This window comes from Mustela nigripes, chromosome 4 (assembly GCF_022355385.1).
Source record: "Mustela nigripes isolate SB6536 chromosome 4, MUSNIG.SB6536, whole genome shotgun sequence".
NCBI classification, from domain to species: domain Eukaryota; kingdom Metazoa; phylum Chordata; class Mammalia; order Carnivora; family Mustelidae; genus Mustela; species Mustela nigripes.
The window spans coordinates 187574363-187597131 of NC_081560.1; the positions used below are offsets into that span (position 1 = coordinate 187574363).

At 51.1% G+C, this 22769-nt stretch overlaps 2 protein-coding genes across 2 annotated transcripts; one reads left to right on the forward strand and one right to left on the reverse strand.

The window, feature by feature from the left end:
• Nucleotides 1-559: 559 nt before the first annotated feature.
• Nucleotides 560-11366, forward strand: LOC132016499 (uncharacterized). Its single transcript, XM_059397764.1, has 5 exons — nt 560-1023; nt 1154-1556; nt 1997-4397; nt 6713-6889; nt 7955-11366. The coding sequence occupies exons 1-3, from the start codon at nt 560-562 to the stop codon at nt 2195-2197; spliced, it is 1068 nt and encodes a 355-aa protein (XP_059253747.1). The 3' UTR covers nt 2198-4397; nt 6713-6889; nt 7955-11366.
• A 96-nt stretch (nt 11367-11462) lies between these two features.
• CLRN3 (clarin 3) lies at nt 11463-22488 on the reverse strand. The gene is made up of 3 exons (XM_059398809.1): nt 22078-22488; nt 15410-15589; nt 11463-12059 (listed from the first exon to the last, which is right to left on the reverse strand). The coding sequence occupies exons 1-3, from the start codon at nt 22304-22306 to the stop codon at nt 11779-11781; spliced, it is 690 nt and encodes a 229-aa protein (XP_059254792.1). The 5' UTR covers nt 22307-22488; the 3' UTR covers nt 11463-11778.
• Between the last annotated feature and the right edge of the window lie 281 nt (nt 22489-22769).

A 22769-nucleotide genomic window follows, 5' to 3' on the forward strand; every position in this document is an offset into this window, starting at 1 on the left:
ATATTTTGTTTCTTTTATGTGAAAATGTTAGAGGAGAATATTGCAGACTTTTAAGTAGCTTTGTTGGAGGTAAAATTTACATATCGTTCAACCCATGAATGCGCTCAATTCAGTGATTTTAATTAATTAATTTATTTATTCATCCGATTTTATTTATTTATTTGAGAGCGAGAGAGAGAGCACAGGTGGGGTGGAGAGAGAAGCAGACTCCCCAGTGAGCAGGGATCCCGATGCGGGGCTCGATCCAAGGACCCTGGGATCATGACCAGAGCTGAAGGCAGACGTTGAACTGACTGAGCCCCCCTGGGCACCTCAGTTCGGTGGTTTTTAGCCTGTTCCCAGAGAGGCGCAACCATCACCATGGTCAATTTTAGGACACTCCCATGTCCTCAGTAAGAGCCCTGCCCCCTTCAGCAGTCGCTGCCCGGTTCTCCCGCTCCCCTTCTCGGCTCTAAGCAAGCCCTTTCTGCTGTTCCCGATTTCCCGATTCTGGACATCTCACAGGAGTGGAATTACAGCATCTACGGGCTTTGGTGTCTGGCTTGTTTCTCCAAGCAGCATGTTTTTACCACCCATCCATGTCGTACGCGGCTTCAGAACTTCCTTCCGTTCTGTGGCCCTGGGCACATTCCATTGTGTGGCTGGTGACATTGTTTATATGTTCGTCACCCGACGGACAGTTAGACGTTTCCTCTGTCTGGCTTTGACAAAGGATGCTGCACGGACATGCACAGACGAGTCTCCACGTGGACGTGGGCTTTCAGTTCTCTGGGGTGGCCGCCCAGCCGGGTTTGCTGGCTTGTGTGTGACTCTCTTTCATTGTCTGAGCAGCTGCCGGACTGTTTCTCGAAGTGGCTGCCCCGTTTGGCGTTCCCACTGGCAGCGCCTACAGATTCCGACCCTTCCGCATCCTCTCCAGCTCCTCCTGCTCTCTGGCCCTTGGATTCCAGCCCGACGAGGGGGTATGAAGTGGTATTTCACTGTGGTTTTGGTTTGCGTCTTCCTGGGGATGAGTGATGTCAGGTAAAGTCTTCCAACATCTTGAATTCGAAGTGGTGGGAGCAGGGGCATTGGGCACATTTATTGTCTGTATTGTCTGTGTGTCTGTGTGTCTGTGTGTCTGAAACTGGGTTGCTTACGCTCTGCTTTACAGAGTGCTTCTGCATTGCCTCGCCCAGAAAAGCGGAATGATGCACTGCCCGTGGAGAAGCTGGGGTGTGAGCCGGTTCCTCACACTTGCCCTGGTTCCTCCTCACGCAGGGAGGAAGCTCAGTGAGGGCCCTGCAGGGCCCAGGAGCACCTGCGGCTGCGTCTCTGCCCTGCTTCCCGCCCCCCACCCCCGCCGGCCCCAAGGCCTGCCCCAAACCACAGGCGTGGAGGGAGGGAGGACCCTCTGGAGGCTGGTCTTCGGCAATCAGGAGTCAGCGCTATGGTTTTCCACCTTCCTCCATCGGCCCCTCTTTGGGCTCCCAACGGCCCTCAGAGCCCCGGCCCCCCCCCAGCCCTGCGTCCGGCGCTCTCCTCCCTCCTTCCTCCCGACGGAGACCCTTCTGGAAGTGAGTCAGCGGCGGGGAGGGCTGGGGCTGATTCACATGGGAGCCGCAGTGGTTTCTCAGGACTGCGTACGCTGCTAACAATAGGCCTGCCGCGTCAGGGGCTGGCCGTGGGCCAGGCCTCCCCAGGGACCGCCCCATGGAGCCTTGTACAACGTACAACGGTCTGAGGAGGGCCTGCTCGTAGCCCCTCTTCCCAGATGAAGAGATAGGGCCAGCATGAGGGGATTCCGGGGCATCCCTTGGGGACCTCCCAGGGATGTGGCTGGGACACAGGCTCTCGAGGACAGAACCAGGCTCACCCTCAGGGCTGCAGAGCCCCAAATTCCAGATGGTCCGCACCCAACTCTCCTGCTCCCTGTGTGTGAGTGCCAAAGCTGGCAAAAACACTTAGAAAAAAACCTCTTGTTTCTCTTCATTATGTGTATTTATTTGTTCCAAAGAACACTCTTGGCCCCACTGTCTGCCTTCAGCTGGACAACGGCCATCGCCTCCCACCTGAGGTGCCTCAGCGGGGACAGAGGACACGAGCTGCAGACCCCCTGAGAGCCTGCCCAGCGCAGGGCCTGCTGTTCCAGCTGCCTGGGAGTGGGACTTCCGTGGGCCCGGGGCTTCCGTCTGTGCACGTGCAGGAGGCAGAGTGAAGGCCGTCCCTGGGCACTTTCCCAATCATCTGGAGCTGATATGTTATCTCGGGGAGGTGCGGTGAGTGCTCGCCAGGCAGGTCCTATGAGGAGAGCGTTGGCCCACACTGCTACCTTCCCCCGAGTCCCCACATAGGAGGGACACATGGGCACTGTGGGTCCCTTCCGTGGGGAGCCAGACGCCAGTGTCACCACCAGGGACAGCCATGCTACAGCTGCTCCTCCAGCCCGGTCTCCTACTGACTCCGGTGGAAGGGCATCAGAGCATCAGGCATCTGGGTGAAGTTAGGCCAATTGTGGTCGTCCCAAAGTACAGGTGACAGTACTTTGACAGTAAGTCTTAGGCAAGGAAGCAGGACTGTTCCTCGGAGCAGAAGTTCCCAGGGATAAGCAGCACATGGACTGACGGGCTTTCTGCGCACCTCTGGTCAGCACATTGCTAAGGTGACTTGCAGTAGTCACGATGAACGGAAAATGCTTCCCCTGCCACCACCCTTGGTATCTTGGTCCTACAAAAATTGTGGCTCTCTCTCCTCATGTCTAGCTGGTCATGATCAAGATTCCAGTCTCTTTTGGAAGCTCTTGCTGGATTTTCTTTCTTCCCACGTTGGGCTCAGGCAGGCACAAGCCCTGTGCTCTGCCCTCCTCACATGCTCACAGCTCGAACAATGGTCTTTGAAAGGCTTTATCTCTCTTCTCCTGACCTGGACACCAGCCGCCCTCCCTGAACCGGGGCTGAGTCATGGGGACAGATAACAGCAGCCAGGTGTCTTCTAAGTGACACAGGGGAGTACGTGCCAGGCTCCAGAGCTAGCATATGCTGTTGACTGTCTACCTGCATGGACTGTTCTTTTTCCTTCTTCACTACAATCTGTCCTCACTTGGAGGATACGCGCCTGGGGTTAGCTTCTTGCCTCTCCCCTCCACCCCAGTCAAGAGTCACAGGCAAGTTCAGTGCTTTTCTGCACCTGCTGCTACTTACCTTTTGGTGTTGATGGAATATAGTTACCTCTGAGCCTGCCTTCTGCTCAAGCTCCCCGTGGCTCCTTCGGTGAGCGGTGACCACAGTCCCCGTGGTCAACTATGGTTGCTGCCACCAAGTGCGACAGACTTAGGGGCTGGAAGAGTGGACACTGGCTTTGCACAGCTGGAGGCTGAGATGTCCAAGTTCAAGGGGCCAAAAGACTCCGAACCCAACCCAGATTCATTAAAAATATTTTCTGCCTTTTGAGGAGTCCCTAAAACGATCCTTTCTTTGTTTTCTTCATTTCCTGCATTTAAAGATAGAAATAAAGGAGATTATGGATTACCTTGACCTAAAACGAAGCTTACAGAAGCCAGAGGCTTCAGACAACATTCTGGAAGAAGATTTCTCTCAAGTTCCAATGAAAATCTCAGGCTAGAAGGTCTTTGGATGAACCTCCCAGAGGAATCATCCGCTCCAACAGAAACTGGCTTGTGATTTTAAAGCCTAAAATCAGGTTCCACATGTGAGGCACGGCTGATTTCTACATCACTCCATCACTCCGTACGCTTCCCATTAATTCCAGGCAGGTTCTTTAAGACAAAGGAGTGTTGACTGTAAATACTTTGCAACAATATGAATTTTTGTAAAAACATCCCAAAGCCCTCAAAAAGAAAGTTAATTCTACTTTACAGAGCACAGCCTTGGGCTGGTAAACACACAGGGACTGACAATGTCGTGGAGCGAACCCACCCGATGGCGGCCAGGCCCCACAGACTGGATGCACCCAGACCAATTGGAGATGTTGACTTCACGTTTCTATGTTGAAGTAATGAGCTGGTTTTCTCTAAATCAATGGGCAACTCTTCAACGCTTTTGGAGATCTAATCTCCAAAACTTAGATTCTTGACTGGTCTCCATGGACCACCTTTTAGGGAAGGGGCATTTGCCCAAAGGCTCAAAGACACTTACTTACCCACTGGGATGTGAATAGCAACAAACTAGATAGAAGATTGTCTTAAAGATTCAGAACACTTCAACTCTCAGATCAGTCTCACACTGAAACCTAATCAATGGAAGACCAAAATCAGGTGTGTGACATGTATCTAATAATTTTAGTCAACTCACTTGTTATCGAATGGCAGAGCTTTGATGGGAAATATCTACAGAGGCAGTTCTCGAAGAGTGGTCCCAGACTCCTGGTGGTTCCTGAGATTCCCGCGTGGGGTCTATGAGGTCAGAACCATTTTCGTGATAATAGTAAGATGTTATTTGCCATTTTTTTTTTAAACTGTGTTGATACTCGAGCTGATGATAGAAAAGCAGTGGTGGGTCAAATTGCTTACACCTCAGCCCAAATCAAGGTGTGTGCATCCAACTGCACTAGAATCCCTGTGTGCGTTGTGTGATTTGTTGAATTGCGAGCTCTGCTGCCTTTTCCATGGGACTCCATTTTTGTTTGGATGAACGACTAACAAACTGTGGTTATTCAGCATTGCGTACTTGGCAACATTTTCTCCAAAATGAATAAAGGGAGTCTGTCACTTCAAGGAAAACAACTGACAGTATTTGTTGCCAATGATAAAATTTGAGCTTTCAAGTAAGGATGGGAATTTTGGAAAACTCATAATATCTGCCAAGCTGAACTCACTAACTCCCCAATACTTACAGATTTTTCTGATGAAATTGGTGGCAGCATTTATAAAAGTGATTTTTCCATGTTTATAATGAATTTATCAACTTTTGGAAGATCCACGTAATTCAGTGAATGGTATTTTTTTTAAGTGATCACTATTTGGTGTTAAAAAGTCATGCATGGCTGAGTGGTTCTTTCATAGCACAAGAGACCAATGTTTGCATGTAACAGAGAAGGAAAAATTGGCTCATGTGGTTTCAGATTTTACATCACAACTGACTTTGAAGCAATGACCTTTTATCGAGTTTTGGTGTAGTATCAAAAAAGGATATCTGTGGTTTTCTAAAAAGACCATTAAAATACTCCTCCCTTCTCCGACTATATCTCTATGCGTGCTCGGGTTCAAAATAACTCGTCATGACAGATGGAAGAAAGAGCAAACATTAGAGACTAGCTGTCTTCTTATTAAGCCAAATACTGATGAAATTCATGCTTTTTTTTTAAATTTTTCACATTTTTCATTAAAATACATTAGCATATAATGTGTTTATTGATTCTATTTTTCTCCTTCTACAGATTTTATTTATTTGAGAGAAAGAGTGCGAGGGAGAGAGTATAAGTGCAGGGAGGGACAGGGAGAAGCCGCCTTCCTGCTGAGCAGGGAACCCGGCACTGAACGTGATCCCAGGACGCCAGGATCAAGACCCGATCTGAAGGCAGATGCTTAACCAGCTGAACCACCCAGGCATCCCTGTTTATTGATTTTTTAAATAAATAAATATTTTTGTGAATACTTATAATAATTTTAATTTCTAATGTAAATATTGGCAGAATCAACCCAAGCAAACAAAAGCTTTTCAGGGTCTTCAATGCCACAACCTATACAACCCTCTCCAGAGACGATGCTTCACCTAACTTGCTGCCAAAGCTCTGTGCAAGTTTCTATTTGATTGGACATGTCCATGATGGACACATTTTCGTGGAGGCATTAAGCTGGATACTTGACATTGAGTGACACTGGACTTGGCTGTTTCTAAGTTGGTGTGGCATTGATTGACTTGGTCAGAGAGGAGCTATGAAGGGCTTGCCAAGAAGCTGCATTTCGAGCTGGCCGTGAGATGTCCGTGGGTTGGGATGCTCAGTAAAAAGCCAGGGAGCTCCCAGAGGGATGACCCTGGAGTTTCTCAACAGCACATGTACCACTAGCTCTTGGTGTCTAAGCAAACGTGAAAAATGAAGGAAGAGTCTGGAAAACAAACTCTCTTTTTGTTGTTGTTGTTGTTGTTCAAAGATCCCCTCCTCTGGAGCATAAAATGAGCTTTTCACATCCTGTCAATTGTTGTTCATTCATTTATTCATCGTTTTTGTTAGGCAAAAGCTGAAGAGGACAAGCACACTGGGAAGGACAGTGAGATCCCACCGCGTAGGCTCATTATGTCCCTTGCGGAATGAGAGCATTCGTGAAACTAAAATTTTACAGGAACATTCTCTGGAGCACACCTGTTCCAGGAGTCCTCCATATTTGAAAACTTGACCCGACCACATTTGGTGTTTTTATAAGTGTGTCTTTAAAAAATCAACTCCATGAAATAAAAAAAAAAAATTAGAGGTTCCTAAATCTTCTTCTACCCATGTTATTTTTATTTTTCCAGTGAGGAAGCAGAGACGAAGTAGTGCCTTAGCTCACCATGTTCCAGCTCCCCCGACTCCTCCAGGGGACTGGCAGCTTGGGTTAGATCCCTTCCAAAGTCTGTTGCTGTCCTTGCTTAAGGTCACAGAGTGTGGGGAAGCCTTCTGGTCTCCATCGGGATGCTCCCGCAACACTCAGAGCTTCTGCTTCGAAAGCCACCTTGTGATGGCACACTTGTCCGTCTGTCCAGCGGCACTGAAGCTCCAAACCCATCGTGCCTTGCAGGGTCCTGAGCTCCTGCTCCGCGTCTTACGTCAACAAAACCTTCAGTAAATATCTGTGCGCTGCGTCTTCACTAAAACCTCCGTCTGTTAACACAGAAGCATGTTCTGTACTATCCTGCCCGCCTTCAACAGAATCCTTAATCCTTGCTCACAACGGGGATGGGGCCATCAGCAAGAGGTGAGTCTTACCGTAAGTAAATCAAGATTACACGCAGTGTGTAGTGAAAATGGTTAAATTTTTTATCAAAAGGTGAATGATTACCCAATTAAACACTTGGAGAATCCAGCAGACTCGGTCACCCTAAATGCCACATGTCTGGGGGACGCCCAGTGGAGGCCAAGCTCTAATGGTGGGAGGTGCACTTGAGACTTCTTGCAGCCTTTCCCTGTGCAGGCGCGGCGCCCCATAAGATGACTGGTCCCAGCCACGTGCACCTCTCAGGAGACCTGGGCTGAGGCTCCAGGATGCAATTTCTGCCCAGCCTCTCCCAGTTGCCTAAAAAATGGGATTAATTATAAACCAACCCATGCGTCTGTTGTGAGGATCCAGTGGAGCCTTGTGGAGAGCCTTTGGGGGAGGGCACACTGGGAGACAGTCACGCTGACGGTCATGTTTGCTGCGGCTGCTGCTCCTGCAGACCCCAGAGCCCCTGGCCCAGTCTTCCCTGAGCCCCACCTTGCTGTGTGGAGCTAGAGAGTCTGCACCCCCCGCCCCCTTCTGCAAGAGTGACTTGCCGGTTGAACACTTTGTTGAAGTAGCGTGCTGCCGCATAACCCGACCAGCAGAGCATTTCACAGAGGGTCAAGGTTAAACTTTAAAGTCGAACCCTCTTGGTGAGGAGCGAGGTGGGCGGTAGGAGGAGCCTTCCTTTTCAAGCAGCGTCTTTAAAACTCTGAGTCATAAAAGGAAATGCACTTCTACCTGAATTTTTCTTTCTGACGAAACAATGAAAGCTTTTGGAAAGCGGACCCGAAGGCCGGCACAAACACGGGTGCCTTGTGGCCCTAGTAGGAGGCTGTCAGACATTCTGCCGGCATGATTCATTTTCAGTCACTGGGCTGGGTGAGAACACGCCGCGGGAAGAGCATGGGGAACAGGAACAGAATGTGGGCGTTCTTGGGGCTTCCCGCTCCGGTCATGCCATGTGTCAGGCTTCCTACCTCTCAGTTCCTCCTTGAGCACAGCTGTAGGAGTCTGTGACCCTGGTCATCATGAGTAAACTGAACCTCTTTCTATTTTTAGGAGCACAAAGTCCCTTGGCCGCAGGATGTGCTGGCTTCTCCGGGCGTGTCCTGTCCCCCCACAGCCCACCCGCCCCACCTGGGGTTAGCGCCCAGCCCTGCGGAAGGTTCGCGCCCTGTGCTGGAGCCAGCCAGCCACTCCTTTGGGTTCTGAGCCAATCAGACCCACCGTGGGACTCCCACATGCAAAGAAACGTGCTGGGCACACCCAGGAGGCTCGTTTCTCTGGGAACCACACTGCTTTCCCACTGTTGTCCCTGTGGGCACCCCCCAACACCTGCCACCCTGCACGCCTGGGCCACCAGCCTGATGTGAACAAAGCTCGTGGAACTGAGTTAAATACAGGCAAAAAAGAAGAGGTGTCCGGGGCCTGCTTTGACCTCTGCTTGGCCACCTGCCGGCCTTGGATGCTTGGTCAAGTTTCTTAACTTCCCTGGGTCTGCGTTGTTTGTTGCTTCCTCATCGACAGAGTAAGAGAGTCGTGGGGCCTGCAGTAGCTCAGGGTGGCAGCGTGAGCTCCCCTTCAGACGTGATGGTGGCACTTACGTACTGAAGGGTCCGCGACGGAGGAGGACGGCCGCGAGGTCTCGGGCCCCGGGAGCCCTTTGCATACCTTGTCAGATCCCTTGCTTCAACCTGAGAGCCAGTCCTGCTTTTGTCAGCCCCTCTCACGGATGATTAGAATGACGCTCTCGGAGGTGAAGTACCTTCCCCACCGCCGGCAGCCGGCCTCCAGCATTGCCTCTCCGTCCGACTCCGAAGGTCATTTCTATTACTTATGTTTTATTTTTTAGTCATGAGAAAACAAACAGACGTTCAGAAGGGGCCGCGACGGGGCTGGCCCTGGAGGACGGGGAACAGGGCTGTGATGGAGGGATCCGCCTTCCACACGCCCGGCCGAAGGGTTTATCTGCCCGCCGCTCCCCCGGCAGGGTGGGGGGTGCTGGGTGCCAGGGTCAGGAAGGCAAAGTGTGCGGTTCAGGGACCAAGGTCTCTCCGTGCTGCAATTCCAGAAACCAGAAAGGCTCCTGCCTCTGAGCCGTCCGTCCCCACACGCGACGTGCCCACGTCCTTATTCAGGCTGTTTTCAGAGAGACCCTGGACCAGGCAGCTAAGAACCCGGCTCCGAGTCTGCTCGGTGGCGGGTTTCACTGAAGGAGCACCATGGTCCCCGGCGGACAAGGCACAGGCAGGAGGACCTGCTCCGGAGTGTTGCTTGGTGCCTGCCTGCCCTTTGCAGCATCTGCGGGCTTGCAGGACTTCCAAGAGCACGAGCAGCCCCCGGGGGCAGAAGGCCGCTGATAGGTCTACCTCGATGGCCCTGGGTCACTCACAGGAGTACCACGACGATACAGCCGTGTGGGGCCGGCTGCTGGATCGCCATGGAGACCCCGAAAAATGTCACATCCGAGGAGACAACGCTTCCTGCCCTGCTTCCTCCACAGGGTATTTTTGAGGTGACCAAATAAAATGACCATAGTGGCAGCAGAGCTTACCTGGAGGGTATCCCTGTTTCCCGTCGGGCTTTGCCAACATCAGCTCATGGGGGTGGGGCATTAACCACATGGACATGAGTGTAGAGAATGACTTTCTCCAGAATTATCATCATAGACCCTGTGTTCTTGCAAAATCTTAGAGCACAATATTCTATAAGGTTTATTTATTTTGCTAATGTGGATGAACCTTGTCATCCAGCTCATTGTAATAGGGCCACATGGGTTGATTAGTGGGTCATATCATGACTGCTAGAACACTCTAATTCCACAGAATAGTTGGGACTTTGAAAATAGTGTTTTACGTGGTTCCACTACAGCAAAGGTAATGTACTTCTATGAAGTCACGTCTGTGTCTCTGAGTAGTCTGCAAACTTTGTTCTTCCTTAACAGAATTTCTAAGTTACGCACACACACAGGTTCATGACCTTCTACCTTCAGACACAGTAAGAGAGAGTTAGGCTCCTCATCCCCAGAACTGTGACACGTACTTCCCTGTAGCTGTTCTGAGTGGTTCCTTAAAGGTCACCTGTGGAATAAGGATTGAGGCAGTTTGTGCCCTAAAGAAACCGAGGCCGCTCAGACTGAGACAAGTAAACGTGTTTTCTGTATCTTGTAGTGTCCTTTGCACTAACCCGGGGTGTGAGCCCCGGCCTACTCAGCGATCATTTGCACGGGTTGTCACCCATACCCGTTTCCTTTTCTATTACTTTCCCACACTATCAAAATCGGATCCAAAATGCAAACTTCAAAGAACATAAATGTTTTTAGCCTCAAAGGATTTAGAACTATTTTCACTGTTGAGAATCATAATTTTAATAGGTTCCAAGTTTCACAACAAGTTAATTTGTTAGAGTGACCTTGACTTTGGGGTGGGCGTTTAGAGAGGACTGACCTTTCAGAGGATGAGCACAGTCTGGTGACTAAGTCCCTGTTTGATGTGGAATTTAACAGCTGCTCTTGGAATGCTTGTCTTGACTTCTCCACAGTAAGCCCGGCCGCATTAGCACACGGCTAATCACATCAGATGTGTTCGGTGGGCATTTCTTGAATGAAGAATATTAATTCTAAGACAGATTGTTTAAAAATAGTAGATAAGAAGTTGTGAATCCCAAATAGCTTCATAAAGATCTTTCCATCAAAAAGAGCAGCTGCTTTGTAAGTTACACTAAGAGTGTAAATTACACTAAATTTCTGCTCCGTTTGACTTTGGTTCAATCAAGACATGACGGGTCATGATTTCAGAATCCTGTCAATGTTCAACTGGGCTGACTTGTGGGACAGTCAATCACAAAAGATCCTCAAGGGGACTATCTGGAAGTGTATCTTACTGGCCAAGTAGGTCTAATCCATTCCAGAGGTCTTCAAAATTTTCCTGGTGGCCCACTGAGTTCTTTTGAGTCTGCAAACCAGTCTGACCCACCCGTTCTTAGCAGGCAGCCCAGCATCTGTGATGCTGTGTTCTCCATCTGCCCAGCCTTCACTGCAAACCCGGTGCTCTAGACCTCTGGCCGGATTGACATTCGCTGATGGCTGATCGACTCCGGCCAACTCTACCATGTCCACAGCAAAGGCTTATTCCTAGAACTCATTGCAACGTTACATTTCCCTTTTGACTATCTTACCATAAAGCTTTTAAACTAAAAATACATTTAGCCTCCCTAGTGTGAAGGCTATAGGCTTATAATTTTTGTCTTAAATCTTCTCACTTCCTCCTCTCTTCCATACCAAAATCTGCTCCTTGGAACCTCAAAAATAGGTTTGAAGGTCATATGTCAGCACTTCTACCCACCACTGGGTTTGGATTATGTCAGGAACCAGGGGTCCAAAAGACCAGGGTGTTTATTCCAGACTTTCGCCCACCTTTTGCCTCCAACACCTTGTCCTGGGTAGATGAGTTCTGAGTCTCTCTGTACCTGGAGTCTTCATTCATACAGCGGAATAAAAGTACCTGGTCCCTCCTGAGGAGAAAGAGGTGCTAGGGGCTCACGTGCTCTGAGCTACTTAAAGGAAAGGTATAAGCCACAAACCTTTATTGTCTTAGAGAGTGGGACCAGGTCGGGGGGGTTCCATAGCCTTGGGGTCATTCTACCACGCTGAATGCTGCGTGGACTGGAGAGATTCCCCCTTCATCTTTCCCACCCCAGTGGGAAGAACCCTTTGCAGGGTGACATCATTTATGGGGCGTCATGAGATACAAAACGATCACAAAGTGGCAGTCAACCAGGGCCGCACTTAACCTTGCTGATTGTCCAGACAAGCGAGCCAGTCACCGCGCCAGAGCTGACGTACAATAGAATAGACCTAACAACTAAACAACAAAACGTCAAATTCAGAATAAAATTCCATCTCTCGGAGCACATTCCATGGGCTTTCTCTGCTCCTGCTTTCGCTGGTATCTGGCTTTCTGGTAGAAAACAACGATGGCCACGGAGTCAATACTTAGAAGAATGACAGGCAGCGTGAGCCAGAACGAGTACCCGTAGCTGTGGGTCGTAACTCCGTAGGCGGCCGCCGGATACAATGGGTACAGCGTCCGGGCCAGGTCTTCCGAGAGATGGTTGGATTGTGTGTTCCCCACGAACAGTATCATGGCCACGAAAATGAAGAAAGCTGGAAAGAAGATTCAGTCTCGTAAATTATACGGTGATATCTTTTTTAATGTCACTTTCTTTCTTAAAGAAACCTGTGGACACATTCTAAAGGAACCTGTGCTCTGTGGGCACGCATGGAATCTCTACACGGGGGTTACTGTTGTCTAGGTATTGGAATACAAAGCAAGTGTAAGACCGGAGCTAGATTCTAGGCACGAACCGCTAAAGACTGAGGGCAGCGTCCGGCCAAGAACAGACATATGGCTCAAGTCCTTATGGCAGGGGATGTGTGAAATGAACTTGGGAATGAGAAGACAGGAGAATCAAGCTTTCTAGAGAGGACTGGGTGGGTGACAAGACTCGAAGGACAGAGCACTGCAAACAGAAGAGGCAGTCCATGCAAGACACCCCGGGGTGGGGTGGGCTGTGAACTCAGAGCCCCTGGGACCCTGAGACAGGACCTGGCCCCTGGGGAGCCTCTCTGAGGGTCCTGAGCACCGACTACAGAGGAGGAGACCACCCTGGAGAGCCTCAGACACTGACTCAGAGCCTGGACATTCATTCTGCTCACAGTGGAGTGTGGCGTCTAACCAGGAAGGGTCTCTTTGCTAAACTTGTGTGAGAAGAGAACTTGTTAATTGTCTAATTGTCTTCTCTTCCTTTTGTTTATTCTTCATAATGTCCTCCCCCGGAGAGTGTGTCTTGGTAGTGACTTTGGACAGTCACCTTGGCCCAGCTGGAGAACACAGTTCTGGAGTCAGAGAGAGCCCGGTTCCGCGGATCCAGCCCCACGGCCCCCGGGGCTTCTCTGGACCGTATCCCTCCCCTTCCAAAGGGGATCAGCCTAACCAAGGCAAAGGGCAGGTTCGAGGTTGGCTGGAATGGGGCTGGGCTAGCAGCGGAGAGGCGGCGGTGGTCAGAGGGCACGGGGTGTTCTCTGAGCTGATGGAATGTTCCAAGACTGATGGAGGGGATGGTTGCCCATCTCGGAGAATATTTACCCACGACTGGAGAGGTATGCTGGGGTCAACGTGCGGCCATCGCCCGCACCCGGAGACTTTTCCCAATCCTCCAAAGGCCCTGACGTGAGGGCTTTTGGGTGAGGAGAACCCTCCTACTGTCCTTGATGACAGATTTTTGTGTTCAGGGTGACGGTTTTACTTCTCGATAATTTGGACGTACAAGAGCCCCTTCCTCTGATGCTTTATGCATCTCTTCCTCCTTAACTATCCTTCATTATGCTCTTGTGAAATTTCTCATAAAAAGGTTAGTCACAAAGGGGCAGGGTGAACACAGGGTTACACACTTTTCTCTGCAGTGGGACGGGCATGACTTTGATCTGAGTCGGAGGGGCCGCCGCTGACACTTGACCTCAGCCCCTGTGGCTGCCTCTCCCTGTGGCTTCCCTGGCTCTCTGGGACGGGGGATTTACAGAGGGATAAAGGGGGCTCTTTGGCAGCAGGGGGAGCTCCTGAAGCCTCAGGACACTGTCACCTCTGCTTAACCCCAGAGAGACCACTGGGAAAATCAAGAGACAAGCACCAAAGGGAATCAGAGTGCTGATTGCGTGGGCCAAGATCCAGCCGTACCTGAAGCTGCTGCTTTCTTTAGCTGCTTAATTATATGAGCAAAAATTAAAGTAATCCATTTTTAACCCTGGCAGAGTGCCGAGGAGTCTTGCCTTTGGTTTGACTGAGGTGAGCTATGATCCTAGAAATAGTTTGGGGAAAGGACCTGGCCTTGGGGGGAGGATGTCTGAGTTCGTAACCAAGTCCGTCATCCTGACCCCGGTGCATCTGGGCGGTCAGCGCGCCCCACAGCACTGCTGTGACTGGCCCACCGCGGGTCCCCAGTGCACTGGGGGCAGGGGCAGGTTGTTTGTTTTTACCACCAGTCATAAAACCACAGAAAGAAAGGAAATCGCAAGTCGTGTATGGATGCAGCTTCTCCAGCCCAACACCACCTCCTCAGGCCTAGGAGCCCCGTGCCATGTGGCCAGACCTGCGGTCCCAGGTCCCACCGCTCGCCTGCATGAATAGTGAGGAATTGCACCCCTAAAAGTATCCCCCTTTGAGGAGTGAGTGGCACAGACTTCCCTTGATCCCTGCCACCTGGGGCTGGCTCTCAAATCTTCTCCAGAAAGCCAAGTGCTACCGGCAGGGCGCCCCTCCCCTGGGAGCCAGATGTTTCTGCAGGGCCGCACTGCGGACGGCCGCAGCACAGAGACTGGGGATCTCTTCCCACCACCTGCCCTGGGCTTGTGCAGGGGCGACCTCTCACAGAAGGACAAGCTGCCCAGAGTTCTGGAGGCTTCCGGACACCTCAATGTCCAGACCACCTTTCCTGTGCTTGAAAGTTCCTGGCCTCTGTTAAAATGCTCTCCCTGGCCCAGACAGGAAGCCACCTTCAGAGGCATTCCATAGGTGGGACAGGCTTCTTCACGTCCTTTCTCAAGCTCAGGTTTTCATGGTGGAGAGCAGGAGAGAGCAGAAGACCTCTGGCCGCCTGGCAAGGGCAGAGGCTCCCCCACTTGGCCACACCTCTGGGCACTCACGGTTGCTGCTGAGCCTTGTGATGCCCCAGGGAGAGCCACACATACTGTGACCGAAGCTGGGGTCTGCTTCCCACCCGCGCTGCACCCCCACCCCAACCGTGACCAGTGCATGAATAGAGTAAGCTAGCCACACCCTACAGAGTCACCCGGAGCTCACAGGTCACCCACAAGAAGGGTGTTGCCCCAGTTTCTCTAAATGACCTTCTTTGTGGCTCTCTGAGGGACATTCACAGAGATGTGTCATGTTTGGATTTTAACCCACACTGACTGTTATTTGGAGGTGAGGAGAGTAATTATGTGTGCGTGTATGCGTGTGTGTGCATGTGTGTGTGGGTGCATGTGCGCCTGTGTATATGTGTGCGTGTGTGTGCGCATGTGTACGCGTGTGTGCGTGTACTTCCACATGCTATTTGCACCCTGATCTGGCGTTAAGAACACAGCAGGAGTTGCCAACAGTGAATGTCTCGTGGAGTTAGGGACATTGCGTTTAACTCCTTACAGTTCCACACTCAACAGCAAGAGCGGTTATAATTATGTATTTTAACACCTAACACCCAGCCCGTATGTCACTGCCCGCCTCTCCACCAAGGCAGTTAAAACAATTCTATCTCCAAGATGCTTCATAAATGCTATTGGTTTGCAGACATAAATCCCGGGCCCTGGCACACAACTTGGCAAGTATGAGGTCTGCGTAATCTGCGTAATCTCCATGGCTCCCCTGGGATCGTGTGCGTTCCCATGTGGGACCAAGCAGCAGAGGGACAGAGACCCAGAGGCCGTGCCTGTCAGCAGTGGTGTCCCCGGGGGATACTCACCACCAAGTCCACTCCCGGTGTACACACCCACAGGCCCCAAGAACGTCTGATAGGGGTTGCTGATGCTGTTGTAGAAGGTGAGCCCGGAGCTGAGCAGCAGCGTGCACAGACTGAGGACCAGGACCAGGATAACCACCAAATGCAGCGTTCTTTGGGAAGAACTGTTCAGTTTCTCTAGAACTAAAGCAGTGTGTGGTGAGCATGCAGCACAAAGAGCAGACAGCAGTGCTAGACCCGAGGGCAATACCATGCCACCCTGGAGTCCCCTGCACTCTCTCTGCCTGGACACTGGGGGTAGGAATTGCAGGAGGCACCTCGCAGGTGTGCGGGGGAACAGGAAGGGGTGGGAACTTGAGGTACTCATTCCTCCTTGAATGTGTGTAACCACAGGACTTCGGGTAACTGACTCTCCACCCCAATTTTAATTTCCCCGAGAAAAGAGGGTACCCTTCCTGATAAGCTGCGGCAAAGCTGGGCACCCCTCCTCTGCGCATTCCGGCCTCAGAGGTCTGCCAGCGGACATCACTACTCTTCCCCATGGGTGGTGTTCCTTTGCTCGGAGCACTGCTGTGCTTCCACTCCGGGACACTTACTGAAAACCTGCGATCGAGAGGATCTGGTGCACCTGGAGATTTCGGAGGTGAACCTATTACACAGAAGGCCAGGAGGGAAGGGAGACAAAGACAGCCTTGGGGACAGACAGATGACCGCTGTGTGTGCCCCTGGGGTGTCGGCCACACTTCCTTCGTCACTTCCTGGAATCAGAGGACCTAGTGCCCATGTGGCTCAAATGCAGAAGGTGACCCGTGGGTAAACGATCAGAATTCTTCCCAAGCTCAATTCTTCTGAGCTCAAACAGCATTTTATAAAATGTGCCTATTTCTTAAGTGCAAAGGAGCCCCAGGCATGGATACACACTTGTTCCAGACAGAACACAGATGCCCTGGGCTGGTAGCCGTGAGTTCCAGCGCCTGCCGCCGTCCTGTTTCTAACCACAACCCGCCGCCGTCCCTACGCATCAGCTTCCTCTGCTCGCTCCTGTGTTTACGACACAAGAGGACCACACGGCAGAGGCACGCTGTCCCCACACTTACCTGTAACCCCAGCCACGCACTTACAAAACATCCCCAAAGGCTGCCGTGTTTTAGGGCAGTAGGCGATTGCCACCACATTAAGTAAACCGTTTACCGCAATGATATACAGCAAAAGTAATCAGGGGGAAAGACTTCAGACTTCACAGTAAGGCCAACAAAGTCACGGGGAACTGTGAGACCTAAGGACCGCGACGGGCGGGGGAGGACGGTAGGAGAAAGTAAAAGCCGCCTTCTTTCCATTCCTGTTTCCCAGGCCTCTGGGAGAGAGTGAGGAGCCCCTCCAGCGCCCCCGCAGAGCCGCTTGAAAGAACAGAAACCAGAAAGGCCAGGGAAGATGGCTTGTTCCAGGGCTTGGGGCTCCTTATCTCTCTCTCACTCTGAACCCGAGTGCTCCAAAGAACGGGGTCCCTGGGAACTGGACGGGACCCCGGGACGTGCTGTGCACCAGGGGAGGACCTGCCAAGCTTGTGCCTGACGCGTGTCCTGGCAGCCAGGGGCCCTCTCTTCGCGAGGGTGCTCCTTTTCATGCCGTGTTGCCTTCGTCATTTAAAAGCTCTTCGCTGGTGTCCTATGGAAGTCATGAGTCACTGAGCTCGACTCCAGAAACCAGCATTTCCCTGTATGCTAGATAACTAAAACTTAAACAGAAAATAAATAAATAAAGTAAAAAACAGCCCTGCCCACACAAATAAATAAATGAATAAATAAATAAATGCAAGCTCTTCACTGTGCCGGACCCAAACGTGCATGTCTCCCATCCGCCCGGCGTCCTGCTGCTCCGTCGGGAGGAGTTCAGTGGCCCCTCGCGCTGCTCTGCCGCAGCCTCTCTTGTCACTGAAGGGAGGCCTGAGCAGCCCGCATCTCCAGAATGCGCTTTGCGAGGCACGATTCCGAAGCTCCTGCCCACCTGTCCCTGGCTCTGTGCACACTTGACTCTGACTCCCAGCCCCCAAACACGCGGGCCAGAGCGGCACAGCTCCCCCGCTCTGAGCAGACACGACCTGCACCGGCTCCCTCCCCTCTCCAGGCCTGAGCATCTAGATCCTTCATTCTGATTTTTATTTTTAATCGGCAGTACTCTAGAAGGGGGGCAGATTTCCTGCTGTCGGAGAGGGGACAGCGGGAGGCCACAGGAAGGGAACTGGTGGGAAGAGGAGAGAGCAGGAGACCCGCAGCCGCCCCCTGCAGGCGTGGCCACGCCTCCCTGGGAACCGCCTGCCTGGGAGAACACTGAGGCCAGAAGAGGGGAGCGACCAGCCCAGCAACGTGGGCCCAATGACGTCACCGCCCTTGGCCCGAGAACACTTTGCTCCTCCATGAGAGGCACTCCTGGGAGCAAAGTTCAGCTCACAGGGACCCAGCGGTGACTGGACTGTTCACAACGTCTGCTAATGACCCACAGGCTGGCTGGGCCAAGTCCTCAGCACAGCCCTGTGGGCTGCATCCCAAGGAAGAACTCTGAGCACACAGAGTTCAACTAAAACTGTGCCCATGCCTGCCACTACCTACGGCCTGGGCGAGGAAGGCTGGGGTCCGGTGGGCCACCTGCCCTCTGGGAACCGCGTGGGCTGGGCGGTTTGGAAGGCCCTGAGCTCAGGCTAAGACTCTTGCTCTTCGGCTGACCGTGCGGATGCCAGGGCGAGGCAGTTCTCTAACGGAGCACACGTCCGTCTTGACACAAGCAGATCATGACCCCAGAGGAGCAAGGAAAAGCCGGAAGCAGGACGCACCTGTCTGACGGTTTCCAGCCCTCACCGTGAGGAAGGACCGCTTCCCATGCCACCCATCCTGTTCCTTCCAGGCCACCCAGGGGGAAAGCTGAAGCTCTACCCAGAAATGTGCTGGGGACCAAATAAACTCTGGGTTTAGCCAATAAGAAATAATTTGGATACTTAACTAGAAAATAGACATTTTGGTGTGGGGAGAATGTCATCTCTGGCGTGCCCTGGAGAATATTTCTGCTCTGTACACTTATTAAAAGCTGTAAATGGATGTTTGTTTGCAAAAGGTGAACATTCCACTTTTTCAGAGTAGACCAGAAAGTGACGATTAGGTTAGGCTTTGTTTTTGACTGTTGGTAAGACCTAACACACGATTTTTCAAAAGGGCGCCCATTTGGAGCCTACTGACTCATACTTTTCTTTGTATTAATGCAACAGTTTATCTTAATTTTAACAGCCGTCTTTTAACATTCTTTTTCAGCATCTGAATCTCCTGCCACACAGTATGACAGCCCCCTCCCAGCTCAGAACTCAGACAATGAAAGCTGGAAATTCAGGGCAAGTTAGCAAGAATGAAACAGAATAAAGCCGCCCTAGCATCTGACAGCTGCTCTCTGCCTACAAAATTAGCAAATACATTCCGTTCTTTCCCCCTTCCGTTTCAGGGCCAAGTGTTGGAATCAGGAAAACCACCTCACAATTGGAACTAATTGCCTGGCTTCTAGCAACTTCAGGAAAGAGGCCATGTCTCCCACAGCTGGGAGGCAGAAGATGTGCTGGGTGCGGTGCTTAGCGTACGGAAATGGGTCATCTGGACATTGGGCTTTCTGTGCCTGGAGAGTTAACCCTTCAGGAGCCGCTTGCCACAGGGTCTTCCTAGCTCTGGTTTTCCATCAGTCCTCAAACCTAGAGGGAGAGCCGGTGGCTTTGCCGGTGGGTGGGAACCGCCTTCCCCTTCTCAAGCATCTGGTCATCAGGGAGCCTGACCTGGTGGAACCCTCCACCCGTGGACCCCAGTACGCCCCTGAGAAGCCGAGCGTTTGAGGTCTTCCAAGAAGTGCCAGGTGGCATGCCCGGCCTCTGGGAAATTTATCTGGGTTCTGTCACAGAGAAGGAGGGGGAGCGCATTTTCCGCCCATTAAACACCATCACCCAGGGTGGTCATGTCTCTGGGGACAGATAATAAGGTGCTCATCCTCGGAAAAGTATAACGCATATGGGGGGAGGTGGTGAGTAGGAATACTAAGGAAGAAATAAGCCTCTTTGTCTCCTTGCAATTAGTTGATTTTTGCAACAGATTTACTATTCTAATTATTGTTATTATTATTTTTTACCTTGGGCCAATAGTGCAATTTTGAGTCCCCTGAGAGCAAGCAGGGTAGGCGGAGAAGAGACTGGTGGGGGGGTGGGCAGGCAGACTGGGCGAAGCCCCTCCCTGCTGTCATAGCGACCTCCACTGTGTGATTTAACTGAGGGGCGCCTTTCTCTAGATTATGGTGATTTACATAATGTAATAAAAAATTATTATTATTTTTTTTAAAGGAAGCTATGGTGAATTCACCAAGCCCAGGAGCCACGGGCAGTTCCTCCTCGCAGTGTCCCAGCCCCTCCCTCATGGAGCAGCTGCTCCGGGGAAATGTTTTGGACCGAAATTCAATATCCAGAACTTTCGGAGTAGCAAAAGCAAAGTGTTTCCTGGTGGACAAAGGGGCTGTAACTTTTTATCTGGATATTAGACAAACCGAGAGGCCACCAGATGAAGCTAGTAGATCTCCTGGTCAGGCTGAGCTGGCCACATAACTTGGTCACATATGGGAGAGTTTCCTTGCCAGGTCTGATGGATTATCTTCCCTACCGGTGGACCTACTGGCGGCTGGATTCTCTTGGCATGTTGAAATCAGCCTCGGTCACTTGGTACTGTGCTGTCATCTCAAAATCTATAGCCAAAATCGGCGCAATGTCTTAAGTCTTATTCAGAAATAGAGGAGAACTTTGCGATATTCACGCCTCTTTAGAGATTTTCATTGTGACCTCATCCTGGGCAAGAAGCTGGTATGTTAATGTCTTAAATGGAAACCTGAATGCATCATTGTTGGGGAAGGAACTGGCATTTATGCAGATTTTATTTTGCTGCCAACAATCGGTTTCTGATTGGAGGTGAGCCCCATGCGGTCCCAAGAAACCGGCAGGGCAGCAGCTGGCCCTCAGCCTCTGGTTCTGCTCTCCAGGGAGAACATCCACGGGTCTGCAGCTGCTGAACCCAGGGTACATCCGGCTCTAGTTCTGACTTTCCCCTATCCTAGAGAACAGTTAACAAATGTCCCTCATCCAGTAACTGCTAAAACCCTCAGCAGTGAACGTCCCCTCAGCTCTGCGGAGCCCTGAGCAGACATCAGCCAAAGCAAATTGGGGTGCACTCTGTCTGATTGGGGGTGCAGCTTATCTTCTGGACGCTGGGCAGTGACTTCAGAGAGCTGACTGTGGCTCTGCGGTGACGAAGAATAAAAGTAGGGAGCCAGGCAAAGCAAATGCAAATAGTGTGCCTCATTCCTGCTGCCGTATGGCACCGTGGGGACCACTTGGCCCTGCGCCCCCAGGGTTGATCTAGGCTACGCCTTTCCCTGCGATCTCCATGCCACCCCCACCCCCCACCCCCAGGGCTTGAGAGCCAGGCTCAGACCTTCCCCGGCCTCCCTGAGCTTTGCTGATGATACAGGTCACCAGGGCTGTCCCTGAAGCCACGTAGCTCAGATGGGAACCAACTGGTTCCAACCAGACAGCATGAAAATCAGAAACTTCACCGGCTGTTATCTCATAGTTAAATTTTTTTTTCAGTGTGTCTGGAGGCTCAGGAACTAGTACACATTCTGGTTTTGCAAATGCTCTTCACATACTGAATGTGCGACTCCGTGTTTGAAAGTCTCCGTTTCGGGTTGCTGCAGGGGGAGTCCGCCTCGAATTCCCCGGGAGCCGCGGCACGGCCTGGAGGAGGCGTGTACCGTGACCGCGTTACTGCGCGGCTCGAGGAGCTGCTGCTTTTGCTGATGTCTAGGAGACAATTTTCATAAGTTGGACGTACACCTATATTGCTCAGGGTTTAAGGCTCAAACTCAAACTGAATACGACATCTTATATGCGGTAGGAAATGGTGCACAATTACAAGACAGCAGGAAATGGCTGAGTCACGGCTGATAATTCCTGTCTCTCCGTATGCAATGCTGCTCCGTGCAGAGTCTATCCCAGGGGCTAAATAATAGACAAATGTTGCTTTTAGGGGCACCTGGTGGGCTCGTTCAGTTAAGCGTCTGTCTTCGGCTCAGGTCACGGTCCCAGAGTACTGGGATCAAGCCCTGCGTCAGGCTCCCTGTTTGGCGGGGACATCTGGTTCTCCCTCTGCCCCTCACCTGGCTCGTGCTGTCTCTCTCGCTCTCTCTCTCTTTCACATAAATAAATAAAATCTTAAAAAAATAAATAAAAAACTGCAGTCAGTACACCTAAAAATACTGTTCCTACTATCCTCCTATGTTGGATACCATATTCCTGCTAATTATTTTCTTGTCAGTAAACTTGGGAATGCTGCTTCAACAGAGCGTCTGCCAGAATCATCTAGACTGCGGTGCTAACAGACACAACCAGAACCGAGGAAGCTAGAAGAATAATGCGGGTGAATTTTCAAAAATTAAAATATATGTTCATATTAATTAAATTAATTAAAATACATGTTCATATCTGTACCCCATCTCAGAGCTTAGGCGGACGTCATTGATTGGAGGAGCTGCTATCTGGCCCAGACAGAGGTTGACATGAGTCTTACCCCGTTCACGCACTCTCGCTGTACCCCCCGCACATTTACCTCCAAAGTCCTTCTTTGACTCCTCAAGTCCATGACTGAATTCCTGATGACTGTTCCCACGGAAGAGTCCATAGGCGATAACGAGACTACCGTTCGAAGACGAGTCGCTGACGGCGATTCTGCTGCTGACCCATTCTTGGGTCCCAAGCATGGCGCAGACTACGATGAACGCCCCAAAGCATGTGAGAAAGCTTGATAAGAACGTCAGGGTCTTCTTCGCTGTAGGCATCTTCTCAGGAAAGGAGGGGTCCTCTGGTAAACAAAGAAAGCAACAATCTTTTTGTATTATGTTTGGACCTTATCATTTGGAGTCCAGTATTTAGAAAGTGAGTCGAACGGAGTGAACGCTTCTTGTAAAATATAAAAGCTTGCTCTTCAGGGGACAAAATGCCCCAAGGAACATTGGACTATGAATACGGTCATAAAGATTTACAGTGGCTGAACTTTGGTCTGGAGCTAGGGGTTGCTGTGGTGACAGCCAACCAGCAGAAACAAGGGGCAGGCACGGTATTCCTAGGGACTTCCTCGATCACACAATTAATTTATAACTCTATGTCACGTGCCTGCGAAGCACACTCAGCCTTCCATGTCAGGACTAGAATCCCTAAAACATGAAGGAGGTCCTGTCCTCTGACCATCGCAGATGTTGTGGATTCTAGCAGATTCTAGTGGATTCTAGCAGCCAACCACCT